The following is an 18,810-nucleotide window of genomic DNA, read 5'->3' as shown; positions in this document are numbered from 1 at the left end:
TATTGCTGGCATATACAGGCATATATCTGTATTTGTTTTTCACACACAAGTTGTACACACATCTGTCTTATATAGATGGAGAGAGAGAAATGAGTAAAGGGTTGTGTGTGTGTGTGTGTGCATGTAAGAAAAAAATAGTCTGTAATTATCAGTGCAGTTATTTCATATTATCTTTGTGTATTTGTGGTTTGTTGCAGTGTGTCTTCTCGCATGCTCCTCCCGTTTAACTTCATATCACACACACAAGCATGCACGTATACACGCACACTTCAACTCTCCACTTGACTCCCAGGATGCAGAGTGCTGGTCTGCGGCATCATTGCCCTTTTCTGCATTTGTTCTCTGTTGCAAATACACATGTGATATTTCTGTTTCTGTTCCGCTGTACAAATTCCTCATCATCTTTTAGTAAAAAAAACAAAAAAACAAAACAAGCATAGCTTTTTAGAGCTTTTTCTCTCCCCCGACTCTTTTCTCGTTCTGTTCTTCTCTGTATCTTGTTTCAGCTTATCCAGTATAAGTGCGCACGGTTCAGAAAAGTGTAATTTAATCTCAATTTATTTGTGTATGTTGCTTCTCTTTAGTTGCTTCTCTTCCTCTAAGAGTGTAACCCTATTTTGTAAGTAAGGGTGCTCCTGATGTACGTTGGTACAAAACTAAGTTATTAACATATTTCAGAATTTATCTTATTCCTATTTTTAGCTGTAAATATGATTGCAGCTATCAAATTGATAAAAAGGGAGCACTGACAAAATTCGGATGGTTGATTTGTTTTTAGGCTGCATTCCAAGATACAAACAAAGTTGTCTGATGGCATCTCTTATCATTCTAATATTTAGCTAGCTACCTACTGTATGCTGTATTCTCAGACACTGCAGATCCAGTTTTCATGCCTCTTTGAGGAATGTAATAAAAGTCTAACTTTGAAAGGCCGTCATTGCTGCCCTACTGATCCAATTTTGATGAGACTTCCAGGAATCATACGTCTTGTCACTGACTGGCACACTGAAACTAGCACTTGGATCATATTAGCACATGTACCAGCTGATATTTCCAACCTACTCGTCTATTTCTGGTTCAGTTGGTGGTTTCCCATGTTTCCAATAGTGTCTATAACAGCCAAAGAAGCAGCGTGAACAAACTGAATTTTCCAGTAAAAAAAAGAAATAAAAAAAAGTCATACTTAATAAAAAGCCTAATGTAATGTTGCTGCTTTCATGGTCTGCTGATCGTACAGTCGGCGTCTTAATTGGTCTCTCTGCCTGTTCTGTGGAGAATTTCTCTTTGTATGAATTTGGGATGTTGCAGAAAATTGGCATCTCTAGAAACGATCCATTGCTGTTTGAATCTGAAATACTAGACTGAAATATCTAGTTGTGACATCAGATCCATTGTCTACCTTCATGCCAATTATTTACAAAAACAACACAGATGCACCCAAAAGATGAGCCCAGAATGTCACAGATATGTTAAAATCTTATATTGGAGATTTCCTTTTAGAAACTAAAGAACGTGGCAGCGTGGACTGTGTATAAATAAGGAAACACTTTATCTGTTTGTGTCCCTTTCTAAGTGTATGTGCTGTATGAGGCTCTCAGTGTAGAGTGAACTTGTATGTGTTTGTACATTGTAAGTGTGTGTGTTTATTTCAGGTTCTAGAGTGCCTGTGTGTGTGAATAATTGATGATTGTCAGGGGTGCCAGCAGAGATACATTATCCTTCCTCCTCTCTGGTTTACTGTAGCGTGGAGGATGTTTTCCCCTCTGAGGCTGATAGCTTTATGATCGTGGATGAGGGCTTAGGCCCCCTGGTCAAAGAGAAATGGCCTGGAAAAAACTGTGAGCCTGCAGATCCACTTGCACATTTGTCTTTTTACATCACTGAGATGGTAACTGTCTTCTTTCACAAAGTAATCATAGCTGACAGAGTGGAGAAACTGAAAAAAATACACCGGACAGACAAGTTTTATTGGTGTAAATGTGGGTACTGTTTCATTTAGTTGAGCAGGAAGTTATAATTTATGAATGTCATGAAAGTTTAAACTAGTTCATAACATTTGACGTTTTACACCAGGATCCATCTACACAGTTGCCAGATCCAACAGGCTTGGCCAGATCAGCATCAGGCATAAACGGGAAGAATTTGTCATTTGAATCCAAACACAAGCAGATTCTGCTTTAGACATGTTTCAAAGAACAAATGGTTGCCAAAACTTTATTTCTTTTCCAGTTTGACAACTGTAACTTGTCAGGTGCCATGGATATTGACATTCATGATCCTGGAAGTTGGTCACTGGCGATTCACCTTTGCACATCACACAGGTTGATAGGAATCACAACCAACGACTGGCCTGTGGTTCAGATGTGTAGTCTTACATGTCTCTCAGCAATTCAAGGCACCAAGATCAGATAGATTTACACAGTGACCGACATATATGTCTTATCTACCTGGCATTAGCATGGGATCATGTGTAACTGGCTATTTTTATTTTTTTACTTAAGTGTTTTTTCCCAAATCAGTAAAAACAAAAGGTCTGTCGTATTGACCCGGTGTTGTTAAAGGATTTTCTCAAAGTGACCCATAGTCTAGCCTCTGCTATGTCAAAAAATTCTGTGGGTTTAGACATTAGAGTAACAACAGGACAGCTCCAATGCCTGGGTTTAGACATTAGAGTAACAACAGGACAGCTCCAATGCCACAATGAGCAATATAACTCTGACATCTCTGTGTCACATTTAAATTTCTACATATTTCAAAGCAAATGTAACAGCTTTGGATGGCCCATTTTTCCATTTATTTCAGGCTAGGCTAACAGTTTTCCCCTGCTCCTGATCTGTCCTAAGCTGGGATAAACATGCTCTATATCTATATCTGACAAATATAATAATATAATATAATTGGGATTGATCTGAATGGATGGATGGTTAGATGGATAATGTGAAGACATGTCGCAGGTTGTGAGCTGGCTAAATGTGTTGGATATTGGAGAATGAATCATCTGTTTTTCAGCACTGATGTAAATTGCATACAAATACCTACAGTAAGTGCTCCGTGTACCAGCCCAGACAATGAGTGACTGTTTTAGCTCTGCGTCTCAAAAGAAACAAACTGAGCTGCAACAAGAGAGCGATGTTGTAGATTTCTTTTGTTTCCCTGGCAAATAAATAACAACAAAATATGTCGGTCTCGGCACAGAATTTCCCAATTGGTGCATTCCTAGTTCTAATATATCTGAGATAGCTATTGTGTTTTCTGAAAAAAAAATCTCTTTTAAAAACTTTTGAGTTTCTATTAAAAAGGAGTAGTGTGTCTTTCCAGGAACAATGTCTCTCGTCCTCTGAATAATCTACAGCAATTTGGACGACTTCTTTGGTGGAAATGACTTACTAGATCTGTGAACTTTCCAGAGTACAACAGATGTCCAGAGACATTGCTTCTGCAAAGTCGTTTAGCTGTTAAGTCTTCAGTGCTATGACCACAATTCAAATTCCATCTACATCTCACTAGGATGGCTACAGGAATTTATCTAAAAAAAAAACCTCAATATGTATTTCTGTGATTGTGTGAACTGATCCTTTAAAAGGAATAAAACCTACACTAGGGAATGACCAATGACCGGTGACTCTGTACATGTAAACATAGCCAGTGTGACCTTTTAACCTTTGCTTCCTCTTCCCAGAGCTCGAGTCTACCGTCCTGTAGACTCAGACAGCCCCTGCCCTGCAGTGGAGAAGACTAACTCATTAAACAGCTATTTGTTAAAGGGCTTGTCGCCCAATTAGCATGTAAAGTGATCTGAGTGTGTGTGTCAGCTGGACAGCTAGCCACTGGGGGAGAAAGAGTCAGTGGTGTGTGTGTATGTGTGTGAGAGAGAGACAGAGTGTGTGTACAGTATTCCCTTGGAGACAGGCGGCAACAAGATGGTCATTTATCAAGGTGACTGCACCAGTTAAACTAAACACCCCTTCCTTGCTGGATTGTCATGGCAACGCTGAAAAATGGATGCCCCTTTGGGCCCTGAAGAGCACGGTTATTTGAACCGAGAAAAGAGGAAAACGGTGTAAGAAAGAGAGAGAGAGAGAGAGGATTTCTGTGAATACGCTTATGACGTGTTGATGAGTATACGCTCTGGTGCACCAGATGGCCAGTGGTTTTACTGTGGTCAGTGGAAGTCAGTTCCTTAGCAGTCCAACAGTCATTGGGATTGGGAGCTTTTGAAAATAAGACATCAGTTCAAACTGTTTTTCACCCAGATCTGTTCCCATTCATTGTAACTACTGCAGACCCCCTTTAACTATGACAGTTTAGTTATAATTGTTATAAAGTTGAGAGCTGCTGATAATGCTCAAGTCCCTCAAAGTAAGTTAGCAATCAGTTTGATCTTTAGCGTTATCACCTGGACTTTTGTGTTGATATATTATATCCAAAAAAAAAAAAAAAGCGCCTGATAAGATGCCGTTGGTTTTCAAACTTAGTTTCAATAGACTTCTACTCTGCCAATAGTACTGCTAATTTGATGTTTGCACTGCAAATGCTAATTCAATGTTTGTTTAATAATTTTCAAGAAAAAAATACGCCATTTCTATGTGAACAGGTTTACATAGACCCCAATGTATGATGTGATATTAAATGAACATATCTATCCATGTAATCATCAGTAAACAAATATTACATTTAAAACACCTGCAGGCTTCCATGTTACATTCCTTAGAAATGGCATAATTTTTGAAAAATCTGCATATCCGTTGAGTAATGTTTCTTTATTAAGCAGCCAAATTCTCAAATGGACAGTTCGATACTAACTGTGTGTGTGTGTGTGTGTGTGTGTAGTGTGGCATATGTGCAGAGTTCCTGGATACCCACAACTCAAACATAAACATCTGAACCACACAGCAGTCAGTCACAGACAGCACTCTCAGACTGTGTCTGTTTATTTCTGTTCCTGGATGCATCATTATATAAATTGGACATGACTCACTGAGAAAAATATTATGTGTGTGCACGCACATGCACGCCATTATGTGTAGCTGCCAGTGAGGCAACTAATTGAGTGTGAGGAGGATTATCATTAGTGCCCGACATAGTGGGCAGAGAGCGGGAAACTGAGGTGCAAAATGCACTTCCACACACTTTCACACGCACACATACACACAGAGGACACAGTACTAGTTTTAGTCTTTTATAACACTATTGACTTGACATTGACTTGCATTCATTCACTAGAGAGAGTTAACCTAACCATACAGCATAAATTCGTGGTGCATGGTTAGAGTTCATGTTGAACTTTGTCTTTTCGAGGCTGAAGAAACCAAACTCTAAAAAAAAATGACCACATCTTATTACATTTTATTCTGACAAATGTAAATAGCAGCAGCAGCAGCCATTCTCTCCTTCCATCTTCATGGCGATCTGAATCAGATTAATGGTCTTTAAGTCTGTTGTAGGGACTGCTATGCGGCATAATTTGCAAAGTAACGTTATGGTTTTCTGGTCTGCGTCAGACTTTTCTTACCCAGACCACGTCCATGCGACAGAAGCACTGACAGAAGAAGAAATAGCTCCTCTTTTAGGTATGAGCCACTCGTTTTGTCTTGGATGGTCGGACTCTCTCTCTCTCTCTCATTTTCTTTTTTTTTGTCACACACATGCGTGCGCACATGCACACACACTCCTTGTTTCTCAGTTTTATTACCAAGGACTGCCACCTCAGCTTCTCCTGCAGTCTCTTTCTCTGTCCATCTCTTCATCATACCATTTCCCCTGCAGCCCCTCAGCGGGAAAGGTGCCGCTAATTAAGTGTCATTAGACCTGAGTGTGTGTGTGTGTGTGTGTGCACAGTCTATTATTAGTCACGTCCATTGTGCTGCATCTTGGATAAAATGGGATGGGGTGAGTAGGAGGGTGCAGGAGGAGGAGGAACAGCAGGGAGGAAGAGTTGCTTGAAGCTGTTTGGGGAAGAGGAGGAAGTCGGGAGGTGAATATGAAAGGGGAGAACTACTGATGGAGGGGAGGAGGTGACAGTGAACTATGATTGCTTTTACGTCTGCAGTGCAGTGTCTTGGTAATATTTCACACAGTATGTTTTTGTTTTAATTGATCAACAGTAGCTGCTTGGAAACAGTATTTTTCTTTCCTGGTGAGGAAATAGATTTATTCAGAGCAGCAGAATATTTGCTGCCACTCTTTGGTTCATTTACCAAGTATCTGTGCGGGATATTGGTCATGGTCAGATCTTGATCCAAATGAACCACTGCAGAGCTGGTTGGAAGTCCTAGAAAACCTCCCGCTCAGTAACATCTTGTACTGATCGCTCTGTTCTCATATGACCAAACAAAGACAGAACCCACCCCAGGGTTGCACAGAATTGCTCTGAAAAGGTATTAATAAGGGTTTGCGTAAAGTGTATGGAGCAGTTACCATGATATGATTTTTGTCCTGTTTAGTTTATTTGACTTGGCAAGTATACTGACATTTATTGCTGGTTTACTCTAAATATTGACACCAAGATCCTGACAATGTATCTCGAACTGTAGAAACAGAATTTTTAGATGTGACTCATAGAAATGGGTTGTTACTCATGAACTCACTCACTGACTTTTAGCAGGCTGCAGATTTGTCTGACATTGTCTGTGTACCACCTATAAAGGTAGAAAAGCTGCATGTTAGAACTGGACAATGAGTTTTAGGCCGACTTCAGGCCTCTGTGAAACAATGTAGTCCTCTTATTCATCTGATTAGAGCCAGTCTTTTGGTGCAGTGCCAATATAAGATTCTCTGGAAAAACAACACAGGCTTGTCCAGCAAAAATGTTAAACCTGGCATTTATTGTGATGAAAGATAAATAAGTTGGCGCCATGATAACTTTCCTGTCTGTGAGTATAACAAATCGTTGTGCAGTGTTTTGTCACCTGATAAGAGCTTTAAATGCATTAATCTGTCTCTCAACTGCACTTCCTAGATTATATTTCATGCCTCACTGGTCCCTTAAACAACACACCCTGACCAACATGGCCCCATGGGTTGTTTTAATGTAGTGCTATTAGTGCTTTTGGTCTGAATCCCATTTATTTTCTTTCTTTTTAATAACTGTTGTTTGTCCGAGCAGATTAGAAGCAGAAGTAGAACTCATCACAAATCTACAATGTGTTTGCTAAAATAAACCAATAAACAAAAGCGTAGGCAGGGTTGCTTGCAAATGGCCATAAAGGGAATTAAAGCTCAAGTAGGCAAAACCAGACTTAATGAAGGTTGGAGACTGAATCGGATTTCTTTATAGTAAATGGGTGACAGAGCAGAAAGGTGTTGGCTTTCTTGTTGTTTATTAAAACCAATCGAGAGTATATGGTTACTGTGTTTGCTTCTCTCTTTCCAGTGTGTGGTTGTTTGAGTGGGAGGATTTTGTTTATGCTTGCATGTGTGTATCTTGATACTTCACTGTGCATGATCCCAGCATCATGCACAGATCTTCAATTGATTAGCAGATTAAATGATCCATTTGGCCGCATGCATGCATAGATGTATCCTGCTGCACTGTGTGTTTGTGTTTTTTTTAAAAGCTAGGGATTCAGTTCAGTTCGATTTTATGTATAGCGCCAAATCATAACAGAAGTTATCTCATGAAACTAAAGAGAAGAAAGACAAAGAAATCTTGAGCAGAACCCAGCCCCTGGTCGGTGGCTGTCTGGCCGTGACCAGTTGACTAATTGTAGTAATAATTATGATAATAATAATATCAAGGTATTTGTAGTGAATATCAGACCACAGCTAAGAAGCTAAGCTTAGGAACATGCATTAGCACATAAATGTGTACAGATTGAGAAAGAGAAAAGAAAAGAAGACCTCAGTGCATCATGGGAAGTCCCCCAGCAGTCTAGGCCTGTAGCAGAAGGGATGTTTCGGACTCACCTGAGCCAGCCCTAACTGTAAGCTTTATCAAGAAGATGTCTTATTAAATGTGAAGAGGGAAAACTGGGAGTTTGTTCCACTGAAGAGGAGCTTCATAGCTGAAAGCTTTGGCTCCCAATCTACCTTTAGAGACTATAGACACCATAAGGAACCCTGCATTTTAAGAGTGCAGAGTTCTAGTGGGGTAATAAGGTACTATGAGTGCTTTTAATATATGGTGCTAACTCTTTTTACAGGTAGCCAATGCAAAGAAGCTAAATGGGAGAAATACAATCTCTTATTCCGGTTTCTGTCAGTAGATGTGCCAAGCAGCAATCCAGCCTAGAAGTAACAAATGCATGGACTAGATTTTCCATCTGTCTGAGGCAGGATTCAGCTGATTTTTGTAATGTTATGTAGGTGGGAAAAGACAGTCCTTGAAGTTTGTGTTATGTTAGTTGTGAGTTAAAAGACATATACTGTTCAAAGGTGCCTTACGATGAAGCTGGAGGCCAGGTTGATCCCATTTAGAGTAGCTATATCTTTAGTTAGAAAGAAGAGGTGGAGGTGTGTTTCTGCTTAGTTTAACATCAGAAAATTGCAGGTTATCAAAATTTTTATGTCCGTAAGGCATATTTAGCTTAGTGATTGTTTTTTTCTGGATTTATTGATAAATATAATTGGGTAGCATCTGCATAAAAGTTAATGGAGTGATTCCTAATAAAAATGCCTAAAGGAAGCATATATAGGGTGAATAAAAGTGGTCCAAGCACAGAACCTTGTGAATCTAACTTTTGTGTGCATGGACGTTTCATCATTAACATGAACAAACTGAGATCGACCTGAAAAATAGGATTTAAACCAGCTTAGTGCGGTTCCTTTAGTGCCAATTAGATGTTCGAGGCTCTGTAATAGGATGTGATGGTTAATGGTGTCAAATGCAGCCCTAAGATCTAACAAGACAAGTACAGAGACGAGTCCTTTGTCTGAGGCAATTAGGTCATTTGTAACTTTCACTAGTGCTGTCTCTGTGCTATGATACACTAAATCCTCGGATAAAGAGTTTATTTGAACATAGGTCTATAGTTATAGGGATAGAAGCTGTTTATGGCCATTGGCTACTGTGACTATGATTTAACCTCTGGGGGCAAGACTTTCTCTGCAGTCCAATTAGCAACTTGATACGCAAGAATTGACAAGAAAGACACATTTCTGCTCATCTTCATGAACAGATAAATGCATATAAATAGAGATCCAATGAATAAAAGAAGCTAATAAAAAGCTAAATCATCTTCATCATTAACATGGGTTAATGATGGGTTCCAAGATTGTATTTCTTCTCATGCGTTTCGCATCTTTTGCTCTCCACACAGACTGTTGCAACGCAAAGCCTACTCAAATGTGACTGGATAATATTACTTCTGAAATTTGTAAAATTTATCAAGACGTCACTCTGCTTTGACTTAAGCAACCATTTAGATTGGTAAATATTTTACAAGTAAACACAACTCTGAATTTGATCAAATATTCATTGCCATCTTGAATGGCAGTCAGGCAGTTTTTGACACTTGACTCTAAGGGCTTTTTCAGTAATTTAGTTTGCTACCCAGCTCTGCTTCAGGCTCAGTGCTTCTTCTCACTGTAATGTCTTTTATCTTTATTTTTTCCCCCCTGTCCACACCACGAATCTCATCATCTTCCTCAGTCACCCCCCTCCTGATCTCCCTCCATGTCAGACCTAACAGTGGAGAGCAGAGCTGAGCGGATCAACTGCCTCACTGCCCTCACTGAGGCTGTGTGTGTGTGTGTGTGTGTGTGTGTGTGTGTGAGACGCGTTCTGCTTTAATGAGGTATTGTTTGGCAGAGTCACCACTCGAGGGGAGTCTGTCGCTCAGCTGACCCCTGACCCCGCCATGCTGCACAAAACTCAATTAACCACGCCTCATCAGGGCTGCATTTATGTTCCTCTTTTCCCTTGTGTCTTTTTCCTTCTTCTCATACAACAAAGACAAATCTTATGAGCATTTTGCAATTAGTGGCTGTTTTTTTTTTTCAGGCTCTTTGTGTTTCTGAGGGTGCATGCGTGCTCTTGTGACACGTGACATTGTGGTCATCATTTTCTGTACGTCGCCTGATTCTCGTTTTGCCTGTGTGGTCTAACTGTCGGGGTGATTTCACACATGTCCAGGGAGTGATTCTAGACCCCCCGCCATGACCTGTCTCCATCCATCCTTCCCTCCCTCCGTCCCAGCCAATCCCATGCTTCTGCTTTCCCTCCCAGCCACTCAGAACTACCTCCTGCATTGTTTTGACTCTAGCGCAGCAATCTGCCAGATTGTGTGATGTTGAACAGAACAAGACAATTACTTAATGGAGAGTTTGGTTTTCATTAGTAGCTGTGAGAGCCAAAACAACACAAGCTGCCATGACTTTTTTTTTTTTTTGGCCAAAGTTGATACTGAACAGTTTGAATTCCTTTTGTTAGCCAACTCTAGTCTTTAATCCTGCTGGTTCCTCAGAGAGATGGTGGGGATGCCATATTCAAAAACTGAACACTAATTGCCTGCAAAACATGTGCAGATCATGACTAGTGGGAGAAATTTGTCAGGACGGATCAGTAGCACAAACCGCAACATCGAAATTGTAATGAGCTATATCATTACTTTCTGCCCCTTTATGGATGATATATGGTAATCAGTCAGCTCTGAAAATAATTAAAAATGAAAATAATGTTTACTTGCAGCCATAGTCAAATGGTAAGTTCTTAAGGAGTGCTCTAGTGAATTTACTTTTTATTCCTTCATGTACACACAAATGGTGCAGAGACACTATCAGAGTTAGTCAATTCAAGTGGAGATTTTCCAGAGTTAGTCTTTTTAGCACAAAATTCCCTCCTGTGTGTTACTATCTCTCCACAGCAGCTGTCTGGGGAATCAAAAATTGTTCATTTTGTACTAAAAAGAGCCTATCTTTAGGAGATAACCATTTCATTTATCTAACTCAGGCTGCTAAAGCCTCAAGTTATCTTCAGTCAAACTTTCTAAAACATTTTTGCACAGAAAGAAAACTGGATTTTGTACCTGATCACTTACATCATATAGGAATGTTTTCATGGCCAGTACAAAGAGGAGGAATGATTATAGCATACCCCATGAGACAAGAAAAACTACTCTAGGAACTAGGAATTTTCTTTTATTTATCTATAATGTATCTTTCTCTTTTTCTTCTTTGCCAGGTGTTTTCTTTGTCTTTCCATTAGTAAAGTGTAGATCCGGTTCACACACCCAAACCACAACATCCACTCTCTCTCTCTTTTATACAGGACAGGACAAGGTCACACTCTGCTCCACCCTTTACAGTAGTACAGGAACATGACACTCCACACACAGACACACACACACACATACACACACATACAGGTATGAGCACAGGGTTCAGTTTACCTCTCCTTCCACAAAGCCTCGTGGGAAGAGTGACATCATCCCCTCTCTTTCTTCGCTGCTGTCCATCAAAGTAGACAATGAGGTCATAGGGTTAAACCACTCCCGCTAGGAGCAGCCTCTGCGACTGTGTTGGATAGAGTGCCTGCCTAAGTACAATATCACATAACACACACTGACAACAGTTTATACCTTAAGTGTGCGTGCTAAATGACTGGAAACTAAATCATTTCTCTTGAAGCATCTGCTTCACTTGGAATGAGTGCAACAGTACTGTGAAACTTTCCAGATTTAAATAAGTTATTGAAGTATATCAGTGTGGGTCAAGGAGAAACACAATACTCTTGTCAAACAGTAGCTGCTTTATCTTAGAAGAAATCACATACTGTACGTCTGAAAAAACATCTGGAAGAAACAGTTTCCTTGGTTTGCTTGCAACTTTAAGCTGACGTTAGTAGTTTACAGTTTAAAAATGCAGATTGTCCTCACAGTGAACTCCTACTCAAAATACTTTCTGCAAACTGAGTGAAAATGATTTAAAAGAGCAGAAACAATGTGCTGTACAGTAGAGAGAGAGTGCAAATCAAAGAAGCAAATGTGATAAGTTTGTTATCTGTTTGTTAAGGCTGTTTTTTAAGGGTCGGTGCTGTATTCTGATGATTTGACATGTATTAACATCTTACAGTAAAATGTTTAGACAAGGCTATCAAAAAATGTGTGATTGAGTGACATTTCCGAGTGATTTCTATACACTTTATACAAACTTCATTCATACTGTGAAGGTAAAAAACAAGATTAACAGATATTTTTTTCAATTTTTTGGGTTACAGTCTGCAGCAGTGTAACCTGTGTAGGACACTAGCTTGTTGTGTTCTTCTGTACAGTTGATAGGAGCAACTTTTGCAAACTGTATCTTCTATTCTTAGTAAAATAAGTTGACATTAGTATTTTCCTCAACATATTATCATATTAACATGTATGTAGTTGTGTGTATTCATATGTACCTGTCAGTATTTAACGGTCCAGTGTGTCAGATTTACTGGGATCTATTTACAGAATATGACAGAAAATTAATATAATATAATATTTGTAACTTTTTTTAGTGTATCATCACCTCAAAATGAGTATTATTATGTTTTTGTTAGCTGCAGCATGTTTTTAGACAAACGCTGCCTCTGGATAGTGCCTTTGGTGTTTTTTTGTGAGTTGCATGGCCACCATAGTTTCTCTATCATGCTTGGAAAGAGAGGATGTGGCCAGGGAATTGCAATATGCAACCACTAGATGAAACTAAATCCTACACACTGGTCCTTTAAGATTGATCTGTTCCATGTTGTCTCTCAGATGTCATTGATTATTTGAACATACTGATATTGACTTCTGCCCACAGTTTACTTCCTGTTCTCAAACCACTGTTGTCTTGTGTTTTTTGTTTTTTTTCAGTGATCTGAACGGAAACAACTTGACAGTCATCAGCAAGACAGACTTCTCTGCTCTCAAACACCTCAGAGTCCTGTAAGTCACAGTTACTCTTCCAACTATGTGGGGGCTTTAACTCAACTTGTGTGTTGATACAATTTTATTTTAGATATGACTATTATCCAGAACATCTTCATTTTCGATACATTTCTGTAAAATAAACTTCTCACACGCCATGACAGAACAACACATTCTTTCCCAAATTTCTTTGCTTGCTTTAAGTCTGCTAAGAATGTGGGAGTCGTGGCTGCGGTGCCATCACAAGCCAGAGGGAACAGAATGATGCTTTAGTTCATCAGTGACACATGAGCCACCCAGAGGTGCTTGTTTGGTGTCAGTGTCAGTCAAATTTACAACAGGGAGGGGTTTATCTGTGACCTTTTGACCTGGAAACACACCAGTGGTGGTTTCCTGTGTTAACCTGAGGCCCGGGACTGTGCTGAGTGTCAGTGATGGGCATGAGGTGTAAAAAGGATGACATGCCAAGAACTAATGACATCTCCGGAGGCCTGCTCAAAACAGATTAGCAGCCCGCTGGGAGCCCGGGGCTCGTTGCTGTCAGGAGGGGATTGAGTGTTACACCAGTGGTTTACGATGTGGAAGTCTGTGGAGTGTATTTATCAAATGAACACATCCCAGCAGCAACTGTGGGAGGAATAATGTTGTTTTCTCAGTTTGATTGATGAGAGGGTGAACGATGTTACAGTTTGTCTTGTGTTTTGGTTTGTGCAGCGGCTCAGTTTAATTATTTTGTGTGCAAAATTCATGCAAATGCCTCCCTCTTACCATAATTAGTTAATTACTTAATTAATTTACTTGACTGACTGATGTTTGCTGCTAATCGATCCTGATATTTTACTAAGGATTAGCAAAGTACTGTACATGACATGATCTAATGCCAAAATATTCATTAGACAAGCTTTTCATTTCAGCAAGATAAAGCTATCAGGATGTTTTGTTGCAACTATTTATTTACTGCTTTGCTATTTGCACTGCTTAAAGAACTGTAAATGTGATTATGTACAAATATGTTTAAATTAAAAAAAAATAATAATTTCTCTTCTCTCTTTTATTGCAGTCATCTGATGGAGAACCAGATTAGTAACGTTGAAAGAGGCGCTTTTGATGAACTGAAGGAGCTGGAGAGACTGTGAGACAAATTCATACACATATATACATGCATATAGAATGAAGATAACATTTCTGCTAAACTGACATTTACAATCTTTTTTAAATCCAACGTGTTTTTGTCCATCCAGTCGCCTCAACAAGAACCGTCTCAGCCAACTTCCTGAGCTGCTCTTTCAGAAGAATGAAGCCCTGTCTCGACTGTGAGTCTCCAAAAGCTTTCAGTTCTTTACTCTTTACTCTCCCTTTGTCATACCCCCAACAGTATTTTTTAAGGTACAGACACACACTATGCTTATTGGACAGATCATGGTTATATTTGGTCACTAGTCCACAGTGTTGGCCAGTTGTTGTTGATTGCTGACACATAAAATCTGGTTAATGGATTGCAGCCTTCTGATCAAGTCGCTTCATGTACAGAATAATTTTAACTGTGTCTGATTTTACAAGTCAAACAAGGATAAGAAACAATAATAATGAAAAAAAAAAACAAGAATAAAATGGAAAAATAGTGCAGCGTGCCATGACTGAGACAGTACTATGTTATTATCCATATTTCAAGTGTAGAACCACGGCTTAGCTGAAGTTCACGTAGAGTTTACAATCCGTGTTACTCACTTGTCCCTCCATACACCATTTCACCAAAATTGCCTTTTCCATCTGTTTCTGTGCTTTTTGTGTGCAAACTGCAGCCTACAATTGAGGGTATTGGATCTATAATATGCTCTAAACTGTGATTGTTCTGTCTTAGTGATGAATCTTACGTGCCTGTTTGTTGTGTGAGTGGATTGGAGGAGGGTATTTTTATTTAGGGGGAATGGTTAGTTACTGTAGGTATGTATTTTTGTATTCCTTTGTGCTTTAATTGCACCTCTGACCAAATGAATTGTCTTTGTTTGAAAGTAAATACATACATTTGATTTGATTTATCATACAACCTAAACCCACCAAAATGAGTATTTTCAGCTTCCTACGTCCCAAACACTTGACTCCAAACACACGGATACCACTGTAAAATCAAGAGTGTAGAAAATAATGAAGTCAGGTGGGTGGATGATTTATATGTACATGTGGATTCGGATAATGTTAGAGCTAATCTGTGCGTCATTAGTGACCATATAGTGTTTTTCGCTTGCCGAAAAGTGTTGGGATGAAGCACTTGTGTTGTGAAAGAGGAACACAATGCTATATGGCCCGACAGCCACTGTCAAAATTCAACTATCAAAATAATTTAGAATTTATTTACATACAGAGGTCATAATTAACAGTCACTCGTCATTTACATTTTTTTTTTATGATAATGAGACATATTGCCCATTTAATAGTGTTTAGTTGTCAAAAACAACTCAATCACAATAACATTTATTATAGGGATTATGCATTTATCAGGGCATGGACAGTGTTGCATATTGCAACAGTGGTCTGCATGTGACAGTGTGGCATGTGAATTCCTCAAAGTTACAGTAGATCACCTTTAGTTTAGATTTTGTTTTTTATCTCCTCGCTCTATATTGTGAACAAGTTTGCTCAAATATTGGGATTTTGGGATTGAATTAGGGATGCAAACCCTGACATTGTACCACATGATAGTTGCATTGCATATAGTTAATATACTGTATATTGATACATTTCTAATTACTTACATTTGTTTAGTTGAAAGTCATAAACCATATACAGAGCAGTTAAAGAGACATTTTCTGCTGCTTCAGGCTGTGGTGCTTGCTGGTTTTCAGATCAAAAATTGACCCATTTTTCTCACCTAGAAAACACTGCAAATAGTCTCCCTCCGGACAGCAGAAGCGCCACAAATCACTTACAAAGTCCCACAGGAGCAGTAGGCACAGTCAAGCTTTAATTTGACATCTGAACACACACACACACACACACACACACACACACACACACACAGAGCCTTTTTTCTTGTTTAATAACTGGTAGCTTGGGCTCAGTTGGTTACTATGCGGCTCAACGTGTCACACACACGCACACACACACACACTGCTCTGAAGCCTTTGTTATAAATGTGTGTTTGTAGTGTCGGATGGGGAAGGTAACTGCTACTGCCTGGAGACGCCTGGATACACACATACAAACACTGCTGGAGAGAGAAAGAAAAGCAAACACAACAGTGCGCTTCAATTAACTTTTCTGAATGATTGATCCGTTTATGACAGCGATGTGTTTTTGTACGTGTGTGATGGATTTAGTGGCTGACACAGAAAACGTGCAGATACAAAGAAACACTCTTACTTTTCCTCTGTGCACAGAGGGAGAGGGAGTAAAGTGGATTACAGCCATGAAAAATACAACTAATTACAGAACGGAGGTGTTGATAAACAGGTGTGTGTGCGCGTGTATGTTATTGTGTGTGTGAGAGATAAAGAGAAAGCTTGAGAGTCATAAATGATAAAAGAAAGTGTGTATGTGTGTGTGTTGGTCTGTTTGTGAATGTGTGTGTCTGTTGCGACTACTTGCTGTTTACCTTTTTGGCAATTTCACACTCTGGCTCCCATCAGGGAATGCAGAGATGGAGCTGGCATGTTCGATCAATCAGCACACACACAAACACACACAAAGCGACGCGCACAGTGCAGAGCCATTAGCACTTCCTCCAGCAGGAGTGATTTCTTTTCCTCCTGCTGTGTTGATGGACTCCATACAGGCTGATGGCCCTCGGAAACACACACAGCTACACACACACACACACCTCCTCCCTTAAATTCTTTCTTTTGTTCCCCTTTGATATTCAAGGCTTGTGGTTTTTGGGTTGTAACATGACTGGCTTAAACTGACTTTCACTCAGATTTTATCCATCCATCCATCCATCATTTTGTGCTGTTTAGCCAACATTTTCTCACACTTCCTGGAGGATCCTGAGGCATTCCTAAGCCAGATGAGATATACAATCTCTCCATTGTGTTTTGTTCGCCTATTTTGTCATCTGTCCATGTCCATAAAGGTCCATACCGTGTCTACATGCTGCCTAAAATTTGTGCCAATAGAAGCATGGCGACTAGACAAAGTGGTACATCTTTTGTGTTTCCCATCTTTGGTCCTATTTATTATTGTGAGCCGTTGTACACACGTTGTTCAGCCAAATACAGCAAACAAATCTCTTCTTCCTGTTTTTATGAGGTCACTGTCTTATTTACTACATACTACATACAGTCTGTGCTTCTATACATTCTACCAAATGTAGCATGTATAGAAACATGTTTAAATCCATATCTCTGAGCATAATCTTAAGTAGTGGAACATTTGGGACTCAATTTCCACTTCTGATGCTTTTGTCCATGGTGACTTTGAAAAAGTGAGACTGTAGATTAAGCTTTAATTTTTCAAACCAGCTACATTACTGTCAGCCAACAGAGCCATATGTTTGTCACATTACACTCATTAGCTAGTGAAAAACAACCATAACCCTCCTGAATTTCTTGACTTCTTCATTTGAGTATTTAGAAAATAATTCATATAATTTTTGATATCCATTTATGTCTTACTGACTTATGTGATTCAGAAAACAAATAAAATCAAAGCACAGCCCTCAGCACAAATAAATGAATGTCTGAATAGACCCTCAAGGAAATTGGACCCAGATGGACATGAGTCCAGAAACATATTAACGCTTCACCAGTTTATATAAAGCCCATTAGGAGCTCTTGTGTCTGTTACCTGATCCAGCTCGGAACCAGTTGGCAAAACTTCTGATTAAAACAAATGACTCTTAACTGGGACGTTGGTCAACCTCAGCCTTGTGGGAGTCAGTTTGAATACTGCAGTATTCTTCCTCCTTAACTGTTTAGCATAAATCCAACCATACACAGTATGATCATATTTTAAAGCTTCGTCTGTGGGAACTGAATGAAACCAGAAGAACGTTTAGGTTTGGTCCAGATTTCATGTTAAATTTCATCATACCTTTGTAACTCTCACTGTTGGTGCAGCTTGTCATATCAACACCTGTTCAATATTAGGAGGCTTCCTGCGGTTTTCTGTCAGATTTATCATCATGAATACAGCTTTCTCCTCAGTTTATGCTTCATTTTCTTTATCATCCTCCCATATGCACTCTTTTTTTTTCTTTCTTTCTCTCCTCTGTACCTCTGTATTGTTGCTTCATCCCCTACTTTTTCTTAAATTTGTAGACTCTCTTCTTTCTTTCTCTCTCTCTCTCTCTTTCTCTCTTTCGCACTCCAGTCTTTTGTTGGCTCTGTGTGGTTGTGTGAAGGGTTCGTTCCACACCCAATAACAGTCTTTTGTGTGTTTTGATGATACCCAGAGGCTGCCTGAATGTGTGTGTATGTGTGTTCATGTACCAGTGTGTCCCCTCCCAGCACCTCCCTTTAGCCCAGGGGAACCCAAGAATTATGGGTCTCACACATATACTCACCTTGACCTGGAGGTGAACTGTGTGGTTAGCCATTCAAAACAGAGCTTCAGTAGGTTTGCTTTTGATTGAAGATTGATGGGATTCACTGTTTCAGACAACTTTGCAGAATAGTGCTTCTTCCTGTCAACACTGGGCTTTATAAGGAGTAAATAAAGCAATAGAAAAAATCACAAATTATATTTAATGCATCTGTTGTCCCTCAATATGATCCACATGTTCTAAACATTCTACAAAATCATGCCTAAATACACAGCTTTTTTATGATCCAGGCTAAATTAGTTAAATTAAACGTTTTACACTGTCTGAAAATATTAGGCTCTCCAAATACCATCATTATAACAGACATTAAAATATAGTATATAGTATACCATGTTCAGTTCACCCAGGAAGCAGGTTTTATTCCTCATAAGAAGATTTGTTGTAAATCCTGAATGGAACCAGTTCAAGAATAACAATATTTCTCTTCCTAATTTTTCCTGTTTGGTGCCA

The 18,810-nt window shown here is 39.3% G+C and overlaps 2 protein-coding genes across 11 annotated transcripts in view; both read left to right on the top strand.

The window, feature by feature from the left end:
* Positions 1-18,810, top strand: part of LOC104939516 (B-cell receptor CD22) — a 509,789-nt gene that overhangs the window by 22,110 nt on the left and 468,869 nt on the right. The gene's annotated exons all lie outside the window — the stretch shown is intronic.
* The window catches only part of LOC104930039 (slit homolog 1 protein-like), a 60,429-nt gene that overhangs the window by 1,180 nt on the left and 40,439 nt on the right, over positions 1-18,810 (top strand). For all 3 annotated transcript variants that reach the window (XM_027283221.1, XM_027283220.1, XM_027283219.1), the window contains 3 exons: positions 12,768-12,839; positions 13,882-13,953; positions 14,063-14,134. In XM_027283221.1, coding sequence (XP_027139022.1) covers positions 12,768-12,839; positions 13,882-13,953; positions 14,063-14,134 — 216 coding nt within the window. The remainder of the gene's footprint in view (positions 1-12,767; positions 12,840-13,881; positions 13,954-14,062; positions 14,135-18,810) is intronic.

Source organism: Larimichthys crocea, chromosome X (genome assembly GCF_000972845.2).
Source record: "Larimichthys crocea isolate SSNF chromosome X, L_crocea_2.0, whole genome shotgun sequence".
NCBI lineage: Eukaryota > Metazoa > Chordata > Actinopteri > Sciaenidae > Larimichthys > Larimichthys crocea.
Note: the sequence above shows the minus strand (reverse complement) of the source record. Positions and strands in the feature narration are given on the sequence as shown.